The sequence below is a fragment of the Pavona decussata genome, unplaced genomic scaffold (assembly GCF_977016875.1).
Source record: "Pavona decussata unplaced genomic scaffold, jaPavDecu1.1 SCAFFOLD_76, whole genome shotgun sequence".
Lineage (NCBI taxonomy): Eukaryota > Metazoa > Cnidaria > Anthozoa > Scleractinia > Agariciidae > Pavona > Pavona decussata.
Genome location: NW_028145494.1, coordinates 2,024,692 through 2,036,111, shown reverse-complemented (window position 1 = coordinate 2,036,111; position 11,420 = coordinate 2,024,692). Strand labels below are relative to the sequence as shown.

The following is an 11,420-nucleotide window of genomic DNA, read 5'->3' as shown; positions in this document are numbered from 1 at the left end:
TATGGTCTATCGTTGTTGTGTCTGTGATAAGTTAAAAATCAGAAAGGACTAAGCTTTTCCACAACAACTACACACTTTTTTAATTTTCAACAAATATAAAGTACATGGAAACAGCATAAAAATTAACTTAATTAGGCAAGATAACTACAACTAATTTAAAGAACAACAGCCCTTACAATTTATTAGAGATCCCTAAAACTAGAGATGCTATTAAAGGGCCCTAGTTAGCCACACTTTTGTTTTTGTTTATGTGCGAGAGTTTGGCTATTATATTTTATTCGGAGCATGTCGAAATAAACGAAATCACTGTGAAACTACTAAGGTCTGCTAAAGATAATGTAACATATTTTCAGGAACACAACTTACAGTAAAGCAATAAGATTTCGCTTCACCATGCAATATCAATGATTTCCATGGCATCGAAAATGGCAGAGGCTGACTAGGGTCCTTTAAAAGTAGCAACTTTTAGAAAAATGCCGAAGCTTGCCAAGAAACATTACGTCCATATACTGTAGGCAAACAATACAACATAGAAAATTCGGTAAATTCACAAAAGCTTCAGTCTGCTAAATTTAGTTTTAATTGGGAGAATTGAAAGGCCCATCCACTGTGTCTCCCCTCCCCCAATTCAAGCTTTGCCTGTGACGTGTCCCCTCTTCACGGCCATTCGTACTCAGTCTCCACAAATGTTAGTTCAGATTCGCCATGTTTGCTAGCTACGGTAGTTGAGAGTTCCTTGTCACTATTTTCGGCATCAAAATGGCCTCAAAACTGGGTCGACGATCTTCAGTGGAGTGTGTTTCTTCACTCGCAGAGGTCGTAGAAATTATTCTATCGTTTCTGCCGGCAAGAGCGCTCTTTGTTTGCATGCAAGTTTGTCGTTTATGGCGAGACACCGCCAGACGAATTATTCGCTCCAGACAAAGGTTGGGATGGATGAGTTTTGTGACTTATCATGAATTACACAGCACTCCTTGTACATCAAAGGTGAGGGAAAATGTTAACTTAAAATCTATTTTATTTTTGGCCGTAAACAGAGCCCAAGAAAGTCGAATAATGTGCTTTTACGAGACATTAATTGAATTTTGTTTGTTCAATAATATTCTAGAATCAGAAGGGCTTTAAATTTATCCTTGTCAATTATTCTTCAATTTTTGTGCTTTGTAGCTCTGGCCTTTGGTTGCTGCTCCGTTATGCGAAACTTCTGTTAATTAGTTTTCAATAAGGCTTACATAAGCTTATAATATTTGACAATTTTTGTGCCCAAAATTAAACCAATACGAATCGAAGTGAAGGCCCAAACGAACATGCCATTGAAGAAATCGAAAGCGCAGTCAGTTGCATTTTTTCCCTGTTTTAAGCTTCAGTTTCCGCCGCATTTTACGTCATTTGTGTTAACGAAAGTGCAAATGTGCACTGCGCAACAAAGACGAATAAACATGTAAAATTCCATGTTTGGTTTGTTTAATTTGAATAATTTATAGGTAATTTCTAATTTGTGTCAGTCAATTAACATTCCAAGCAAAAACAGAAAGGAAATGACGATTAAGAAGGCGTCTGTTGCTCTTATCGTTTTTGCATACAAATTGCTTTTGATGTCACAAATCATTTGCCTTAATCAGACTGTCTTATATACAAGTTGATTGTGAGCCTTGCTTCCACAAGTAAAAGTTATCAAGTGACACCTCCTTCCCACCCCCGGGTACTTGTCTGGGGGGGAGGTGTGCCACCCGGTCTTCCAAACCCTGACCCTGTTTTAGACCTCAGTAATTTTCCATTACCATTTTTCAGACCTGGGGCGCGTTTCTCAAAAGTCCTTGTAACTTACCGGGCCCAATAAATATCTTTGGTGATAAATATTTTTTGACAGTAGTAAATTTTTGTTACCTTTGAATACTAAATTTTAAAATCTTACAATTATTCTATGAAAACATTGACAAAGTACCGTGTGTGTAATCACTGTGTAATTGGCAAAAAAACATTTAAAAATATACTTATCGGGCCCAGTAGGTTATGGGGACGTTTGAGAAACTGGCCCCAGGCCTCTAAAATTCATTCTTGTTTTCAGAGCAAAATGGCTAAAAAACCATAGGGGCCCTAGGTTGGCACATGCCTATATAGCTTATGCAAGGGAATACCTCTCTCCTCTTGGGAAAAAAACCCTTACATAAATTATTATGCAACTAACCAGGGTTCCACTCTACCATCTAAACTGACCTTTCAACATTGGACAACTTCCTGGTAGCCTGTTGTAGGCTTTTGGTGTACTGGGGGAAATGCGGGCCCCTTGTTTTCTTTCCTTTGCTTGCCTGCTTCCTTCACATTTTCCCCAGTATACTGAGAGCCTGGAACAGTCTTAATCTCCTAGGTGATGACATTTCCTACCCAGAGCTTAAAATCTTTGTTATTTACAAACACTATTTCTGACCAAGATATATTTATTTAATAATTTTTGCATATGCTATTTAGGCCAAATACCTGATTTTTTCCTTTTATTTTCTGTTTTGTTTGTTTGCCAAAACGACAAATGTCTGTACTGCCCTTTTTTAAGACCACACAATGAAAACAAAACATGCCATGGTTGATAGCCAGTGAAATCCTTTTTTTGTCACATGCTTAGATGCAAGCAATGGTAGTCAGAATCTATATCATTTGAAGGTTGCAGATATCTATAGATCAATAATAAATAATTTATTGCTTATTAAAGGGATATGAGCAAGGCTGTTGCCTAAGAAAAACTTCAAGGAGCCAAGCAGTTAGGAACCCAACACATGAAGTGCTAGGTGCTGCTGCAAAAAAATTAGGTACCCAGAGCATTTTCATGGGTGCCCCAGGCTACTGGGCTCTTGTTAGGCGGCAGCCTTGGACATGAGATGCCCCCACCCCTCTGATGCAATGTTTGGTCAAAGTCTAACCCCCTAATTGCTGTAGCGACCCCATATGATTCAAGCAAGTTGAATGTTTAACACAGTTTTCTCTTCAACCCTTAGCTGTCTATGGAAATTATAGGTCGCAGGGTCACTGAATTTTTGGATGAGCTACCATTGGTTCCAGCAGCATGCATTCTGTTAGTGAGTAGATGTACTGAATATTCCGATAGCAGAAGAGATGAAATAAAAAACTTGTTAATGCTTGTGAAGTGCCGCTTACCCAGTTCGTGTGTCCTCATTGGGTGTGTTGGGGCAGGCATAATTGGAACCGGTGAAGGTGGCATCTCTGAAGAAGTGGAAATGGCAGAAGGCGTTGCCTTGATGTTGATGCCGCAAATCGAGGGAGCGTCAGCCCATGTGATTAACTTGGGTCTCACAGAGGTTAAAAATAACAGAACATACAAGTCTCGCTGGGAGAAGTCTTTGAAAGTTCCCTTAGATGGGACAGTTAAGTGCGCCTTTCTGTTAGCTAAGGGTGACAATAACAACCTTGATGTCATTGGGAAAGTGGCTTCAGGAATCTGGAAGGTAAGTGTTACTGCGTAGTTGACTGAATGTTCTTGCTGCAATATTTTCATCAACTTGGTGGCCCAAGACTAGTAAAATAGAGAACTAAGTTAAACATAGTTGGCGAGTGGGACATTTCACTCATTGGTTTACCATTTTGAGGAGTCCTGGAATTTTGGTAGATATTTATTCAGCTAGTGACACTCTCAGAAAAAGAAAATCAAAGTTCTCCCAACAGGAGTTGAACCTTTGACCTTCCGATTGCTAGTTCGGATGCTCTACCACTGAGCTACAGGAGACTTGTGGTAGCTAGGCCATTAAACTAGGTTCTTGTGACAAAGATCCTGAATTTCTGTGAATAGTAGTAGTAAACCTTTATTTAACTAGGGTAATCCCGTCAGAATACAAAAAGTATATGTGTTATCAATAGGAGCCCTACATTGAAACTAATAATAAAAAATACAAGATAAATAATAAGACAACTAAGTAACTATAAATTAATAAATGTAGTATAACATAAAAAAAATAATTCTTATTTACTAATATAATACTTATTATTATACACAACTGAGCCATTATACAAGTCCATGGCATGCCTGTGTCACTTATTTACCAGGCTTAAAACATATCATCACATTTCTTTAGTGGAATTTGGTTTCTCACTTCCTGTTACTGTCTGAGGTATCCTTGTCATAGACTAGTGTTCCATCCACAGGAAAGTAGTAAATTATACTCCTGGGTGCCTTATGCTACAGTAATTTTGTCTAGCTTTGTTTGTGTGAGCTCCCTGTAGCCTAACACAAGTTTACCTTGTTAGTCCCTCTTTGCACCAGCCATTATGCTAGGGATGAGTAAATAACTGAGTCCGTCCTCTCCCCCTCTGCCACTCTAACTATAAGAGGCTTTATGAAGGCAAATGAGTCCAGGGCATTTTTTTTATAATCTTGTGGAGTAAGCAAATTTATCCATGGGTGTTAAAAATTACCCTGTTTGGAGGCACCGTGACATTGTGTAGTGGTTAGCGCATTGGAAATCTGATCCAAAGATCGGTGGTTCAAGGTCTAGCCTCTACCTTTGTGTAATTTTCTCAGATTAAAACTTTGCTCCGTGTTGTATCTCTACAACTACACCAAGGTGTATAAATGGGTACTGGGGATAACCCTGTGATTGAGTAGCACCTGGGATGGGGAAAGTAGCCATACTCCTAGCTGTTTCATGCTTCAGACACAGGGTAGGGCTGCAGCTTTGTTGGCAGCCCTGTGGCTCATGTGCAAATTTAGGTCTTTACCTTATGTCCAGTTCAAATTTGACCATGAAAAAGTGAATGGAGAGCCACTCCACTGTGGATCATCATGCCACTGAAATTCCCATACATTGTGCAGTTTCAGAAAATATCCATACTCCCCCCACGGAAGGTTTTTTTGTTTTGCACCCCCCTCCCTCCAGGAAATTCCAGTTTAGCTTTAAACTTTGCTTCTAAAATGTTGGCTTTTAAGACCCCCTTCCTCCCTAGGAATTTCCAATGACCTTCATGGGGTGGGTATGGATTTTTTCTGGAGCTGCACATTTTATTTTCATTTATTGTTCTTTTTTTATCGGTCCATATAGCAAGAAACTTTGTATTTGATTTCTTTGGTTACTAAATTGTTCCATAATATTTTAGGCATGCAATAATGAAGGAGATAGTAAATCAGATGTGGTGATAATTGGTGGACTTGTTGAATCACTCTTGATGGTGGACAATGAAGTGAGAAGTACAGGCGTTGTGGGACTTGCAATAGCAGGAAATGTTGAAGCCATATCCATGGTTCACCATGGTGATACTGCAGATGGAGTGCAACAAAGTCTGAGGCAACTCAAGAAATCTGGCATTCCCTGCGAAAAGAATTCAAACACAGCTTGCTTTATGGTGTCGTGCATTGGTCGCGGTGAGAAGTTTTACTATGCCAAAAATGTGGAGACTGGAATTTTTCGACAAGAATTTCCCGGTATCCCTGTGCTAGGTTTCTTTGGCAATGGAGAACTGGGGCTGGATCTGCATTCGTGTGAAGGAAAGCTGGAGAGAGACGGCCATTTTTTGCATTCATATTCGTCAGTATTTTGTCTGTGTTCATTGTCTTCACGATCAAAGAGTGCCAGTTTGAGTGATGAAGGTGCAGCTGCTGAAGCACTCGTGCGAATGTCAGATGGGAAGGGTGAGGCATCCTCAAGCAAGTCTAAATGGCTCAGTAAGAAGTAATACAGAGCAGAGTTTGCTGTATTATTTATGTGTGGTTTGTAAATTGTACCATAAAGTTCAAATTATAAGCACCTCTGAAAATAAGCTTCTCCCAAAACAAATCTCTGATGCTGCTATTGATCCAATGATAAGGCCTCCCAAGAATCAGTTTAAACCCATGGACTGTTAGTGCTTGCAGTTTCAAGATGTTTTAGATTGTTAACTCAGTGTTTTAAGGTGTTTTAGATGTGTTTTTTAAATATGTCAACCCTTCCATAATAATTACTTTGAAATGACAAATTCTCACCAATAATAAGCTTTTGTTAAAACAAGCCCTCCCCCCTCCCCCTCCCCCTCCCAGACACACACCACCACCACTACCACAAAACTAAGGACATCAAAAAGTCCTTTGAATGAAAACAAACACAGGGCTTGACGTCAGAATCTAACTGTAATACAATAAATTACTTGTGGTCATTAGCTTGTTTTAGTATCATATTTAGTTAAACATGTGCCTCCTCTCATTTTCTTGAATTAATTTCCCTGTCAAGTAAATGCACCACCTTTTTAAATGGAACACTGAGATGCAGTGTAAGATCAGAAGTTTATTGAATTTTTTACATTGTACATGTATTCTGTAAGGTCACTGAGCCCATGAATCTCATTTCATTTGGATCTTAAGTCAGTCTGCTCTTTTACTGTTCATGCAGGCTTGTTAGTCTGTTCTTGTAATTTAAACAAAAGCCTTTATTAGAGCTGAGGACATGGCCATTTACCCTCAAAACTCTAAGATTCTAAGATGTAGTTGTAATAAAATACACCTAGGCGTTTCTTCGTGTAAATATGGTTTTATGACTAACTAGACAGGTTAATGAGTTGGAAGTGATTTTCTTATAGATGCAATTTTATTTTGTGGGGCTTAAGGCCAAAAACTAACAGGGCAAATTGTGTACCATAATATTCAGATAAATTATTCCGAAATATCTATACATGATTTTGTACATTGTGCTAAATATACTTGAATCTGTTTAATTCTATATAAATTTATATCCAAAAATATCCTGAGGAACTTGGAAAAATGAAGGTGCACTTGCAGAAACAACGGGGCATGTAGTCATTTTGGCTCAACCCCCAAAAAAACTAAAGAACTAAAGTTATTGAAAATAGAATATCAGAAATCTCTATAGGGAAAGGAAAAAGGTCTTGAATCGATATTTTTCAAGATTTTGGTTTGAAAAGTCATCTTGAATTAAAAGTATAAGTCTGAGATTTGTTCCTCTCAAACTACCAGTAATAAATTATTCTTTGTTTGATATATCTTCTTTAATAAATATTCTCTTGTAGGAGAAGTCGAAAAACATAGACTAAGACACCAAAACCATGATTTTGGGACTTTTCTTTGGTATGTTTTTGAGTTATTAATAAATTTAGAAATAGCATATTCAGCATCTTGAATTTATCTTCATGATCGTAATTTTCAGATGACTTGTCACATAAGAACTGCTGTTAAGGAATTATTATTTAATATCAGTTTTAATATTTTGCTATTTGAGAGTGTAGACACATATAATAATATATAGCTTTGACTGGAATTTGTTAAAGAAATTCATATTTTTAATTTTAATATGTATTAGTTTGTTGATTCAGAAGCACCTTGGTTGCTAAGTATCATGGCTGCCTATGATTTTGAAATATTGTTTTAGCTGCAACGATTTTTGGTTCGTACTAAATGAAGTGATGCTGAAAAACAACTTGGAACTTCTCTTTTACATTATCGCGCTTCGCAAATGATTTGTTATAGTTTTCTACAACTTTGTGGGTTTGCCAGATTTTAAGTGCCCTTAATGATTCAGTAAGATGCGCAGGCTTATGTTGTGCTAAGGTACACTAGGCCTGTTGGATTAGAGCTCTCTTTGATATTGGGATGATTGGAGGAGACTCTGCCAGCAGGGTGATGGTCAGGGAAATTGATATTCAGGGCACATTTTTTATTAGGACAAGTTTGGCTATTCTTATTCTGGTTCATAAATAACGGAATAGATCAGTTCCTAAAAGAACACAACTCTGCCTATTCCCACTAACCTAAAAACCTTCAGAAAAGAAAGCAATATTTTTCTCTTATTCTAAGTAAAATGTATTCTGTTCCTCCAGCTATCAGGGTCAGAATGAATGGAATCACTATTCTGTTCATTCCGGGGGAAAAATGGCCCTAAAAGGACATGAATACCATCTATTCCATGTATTTCTATTTCTGGATTGGTCTTAAACACGGACCCACACTATACTATACACCAAGCTGCCAGTCATTTCATTGTAGACACTGAGCTGTGAACATTCCAGAGTCCGTGCGGCAAGATACAATAGAATATTGTCAGAATAAATTTAATATTCATATGCGTATTTACCTCTCGAGTAAAGCTTGAGATTTACTGATTTGGTTTTGCGGCCCAGTTAAAATATATTTTGTCCAAAATATTCCTTTAACAGCTAAGGTTAGTTTTTCAAGACATGTTTGGCTTTACTTCTTGAAATACCGATTCCACAACGTTTACTTCCTATATTTTGCTCGCTATGTCCGCCATCCCTAATGTGATGCTGAAGCAGTGACTGTGTGACAAAAGTGGGAGGACTGGCATTCCTTTTATAGTGCGGGTCCCTGTTTAAAAGAAATGTGCTCTTAGTCTGGATAATATGCCACTCCTTGATGACTTGTTTTCTTGGTTAGTGTTATCTGTAAATAATTTAAATTTAAATTTTATTTTGTAATTGCAAATTGTCTCTAGGCCACAATTCACTTAGATAGTAGCCAAAAGTTTTTACCGAGTATGTATGGAAATCATTGGTTTTCAATTACTGGCATCTGGGAGGGTTATGTCAATAATAATTGCAGCGTAGACTATTTACAGCCTCAGTCAGTAGAATCAAAAGCCCAAACTAAAATGAAAATAAGTACCATGCCTTTGTTTGTTATCGGTAACAAGGACAGCTTATATATTTTTTAATTTAGGGAAACGTCCAAGATACTGACCAGAATCTCACTCGCTCTCCCCAAAACAAACAAACAAACAAACAAACAAACAAATACTCATTAAAAATTGAAACCTGTCAAGATCATTAACTTCTGCCCCCCTCACCCCCTCATGTAATCTTTGGACCTTCTTGTTATTTTAAAGGCACAATTCCCCTCCCTGGAGATATTTTTAAGAAGAGCAAAATTAATTTATTGTTATTAATTATAGCAATTTGGTATTGTGTACTGAATCTCAGGAGGTTAATTTGAGAGTTGTTTTGTATGTTATAATTATTTCTTATTGCTGACACTGCATGCAGTTTCAGGCCTGTTGTACTGGTCTGTTTTCAGCTGTTTGCTCTTAATGTAAATATTTATGGCCGATAGTTCTGAGGAGTAAATCAACTCAAGGGAGTTTGTAGATTTTAGTGTAGAAATATTCAACATCAATTATAATTTAAGTTTAAATTTGCTGTGTCAAAAGTTAAATAAAATGTAAAAAGCCATTGATGATCTGCGACTCTATTATGCTTGGGTCTCTTAATAGTCCTGTACCAGAACCCCCATCTTACCCCACCCTGTATAGGGTCAAGGGCGGGGTGAGAGGCAGTTCTTGGACAGGACTTGTGTTTAGATTGCTGGCAGTCTCTTTCTGGGTAGTCAAGTGGTACAGTGGATCAAACTGTAGCAAGCAAAACCCGAGAGAGACCTGTTCCCCATCACCTTGTTCATTGCCATATTTTTCTTTCCCTCGTGTGCATGTTGGCTCTACCCAAACTATTAAGAAGGGAGTTGCTAGCAGTGTATTGGGTGTTTTGTAAATGATGGTATCCATACGCAGAACCCGGCATACCCATTGAGACAGTTTCATACCACTATCTACCCCCCGCCTCCCCCCCCCCCCCCCAAAAAAAAAAAGAACGAGAGAGAAAACCCGTAGTTCCCTTGTGATCTCTTTTTACCGATAAACATAGGTGTATGCCGTACATGCTTACAGTTAAAGGAAATACGTATCACAAATGTACTAGTGAACGCTACCTATTTTATTTAGGCAAGAACTAATCAAAATGCATATGTGCTTACCAGTTTCTCAAAAATAAGAATGTGACGTCACCCGACCACATTGTAACACTCTGGATTCAGTCGTCTCATCGCCCGTGCCCCCTATGGGTGAGGGGGAGGAGACGGCTGTCGTTTCAGACTCTTTAAGCGAAGGTGGTAGGAGACCAAATTAGCCTGCAATAGCAGACTCCCGTCCTCAGCTTTTGTTTCTTTCGCAGCTGGTAAAACAAGAAGGCTCTTGCAGGGTACACAAGGGACAGTGTATTCAGATTTGAATATTTATTTTGCCTCGCTTTTTAAAAGGGTCTTTCAAAGTAGATACGGGAGTCTATTAGAGTCAAAGAAGTGTTTATCACAAAATATCACACAGGGCATTTATTGGAAAATGAGTTTCTATCAAATAATTTTAAAAGGTACTTGAAAATCCCAGAGAGTACTCAGGTATATTTGTCACGGGGGTGGCTGGATGGGAAGACCTGCTTGTATTTGAAATTAGCCTGGGGCCTTTTTTGCGTTAAAATGTTTCTGGTGGACTTTTGACACGTTTGATGTTTACAGGACATCTTTTAGGGCCCTCTGGAAGCTACATTCTGTTTGGAAACTTACAACTTAGCAACATTTGCATCTTCCCGTTATACCTCTCCCCTCCCCCCCCCCCCCCCCCGGGTTGACGATTTTACCAAAAGGAGGATATCTAGCCTTAGCTAGCCGATGCCATTAGTTTACTGGTTGTCCGCGCAGAGTCGCATTGTCGCTAATTTGTTGAAGCTGGTGCACAGCATGTTTGAATTCCTCGATGGTTTTACTCATTGCTAACTGAATTGTTCTCGAAAACATGGATGCTTTCTCTTTCAAATCAGTGAACTGAGAAAAAACACGGACGTTTTCAACTGCCAAGGAACATCCACCAACACACCCCACAGACCTTAGACCGAGTTCCGCTTACATGTTTGGGAATCTATTCATAGTTTTCTTCACAGATCGGAGAATCAGTGATTTAGCAGAATATTCTCAAGAACTGACGCAGAATTCACAAGTTGAAAATGATTGTTGTTGAAGAAAAAGAAGAAGAAGAAGAAGAAGAAGAAGAAGAAGAAGAAGAAGAAGAAGAAGAAGAAGAAGAAGAAGAAGAAGAAGAAGAAGAAGAAGAAGCTAATGACAATTTCGCAAATAGTACTGTTAAAATAAAAGAAATGAATTTACATTTTAATTGCAATGATGTTGGAAATTTTAAGCTGCAATGTTCCTTTAAAACACTTGGCCGCGTGAACGAAGTTAGACGGGTTTGAAAGCAGTGCACAAGAGATTAAAACACGGACAAATGAACCAGGAAAAACGTGATCAATGAAGGTTCAGAGATCAGTTTCAGTTCAGTTTATTGTTTTGCCATAAGTTGTACAAAAGCAAGCAAAAAAATCCTAATTATTTAAACGCTAATGCCGATGAAGCCCAAGAGAAGCCACCGGGGTTATAAGGGTCTTTAAGGAATGGGCTCCCTCAGTTAAGTAATTAGAGCAAAGTATTATCATAGTTACGCATGGGACCAAAATCAATGGCAGAACTACAGCAAATCTTAAAATATATTACATAGTCACATTAATCATAGTTAGGCTAAAAAAGCGAAAATGTAAGTGAAAAGCAGTGGTAAATAAATAAATAAATAAATAAATAAATAAATAAATAAATAAATAAA

The 11,420-nt window shown here is 38.1% G+C and overlaps 1 protein-coding gene and 1 non-coding gene across 2 annotated transcripts; one reads left to right on the top strand and one right to left on the bottom strand.

Annotated features, from left to right (window-relative positions):
* The first annotated feature begins 687 nt into the window (after window positions 1-687).
* On the top strand, window positions 688-9,175 carry LOC146476601 (F-box only protein 22-like). Its single transcript, XM_085114474.1, has 3 exons — window positions 688-987; window positions 2,991-3,458; window positions 5,101-9,175. The coding sequence occupies exons 1-3, from the start codon at window positions 760-762 to the stop codon at window positions 5,674-5,676; spliced, it is 1,272 nt and encodes a 423-aa protein (XP_084970600.1). The 5' UTR covers window positions 688-759; the 3' UTR covers window positions 5,677-9,175.
* On the bottom strand, window positions 3,664-3,736 carry Trnaa-agc (transfer RNA alanine (anticodon AGC)). The gene has a single exon. It is a non-coding gene; the product is annotated as a tRNA-Ala (tRNA).
* Window positions 9,176-11,420: the final 2,245 nt, after the last annotated feature.

Coding starts and splice junctions, on each gene's coding strand:
- LOC146476601 (XM_085114474.1), top strand. CDS start 760: ATGGCCTCAAAACTGGGTCGACGATCTTCAGTGGAGTGTGTTTCTTCA. Junction 988..2,990: donor GCACTCCTTGTACATCAAAG/GTGAGGGAAAAT, acceptor TTCAACCCTTAG/CTGTCTATGGAAATTATAGG. Junction 3,459..5,100: donor TGGCTTCAGGAATCTGGAAG/GTAAGTGTTACT, acceptor ATAATATTTTAG/GCATGCAATAATGAAGGAGA.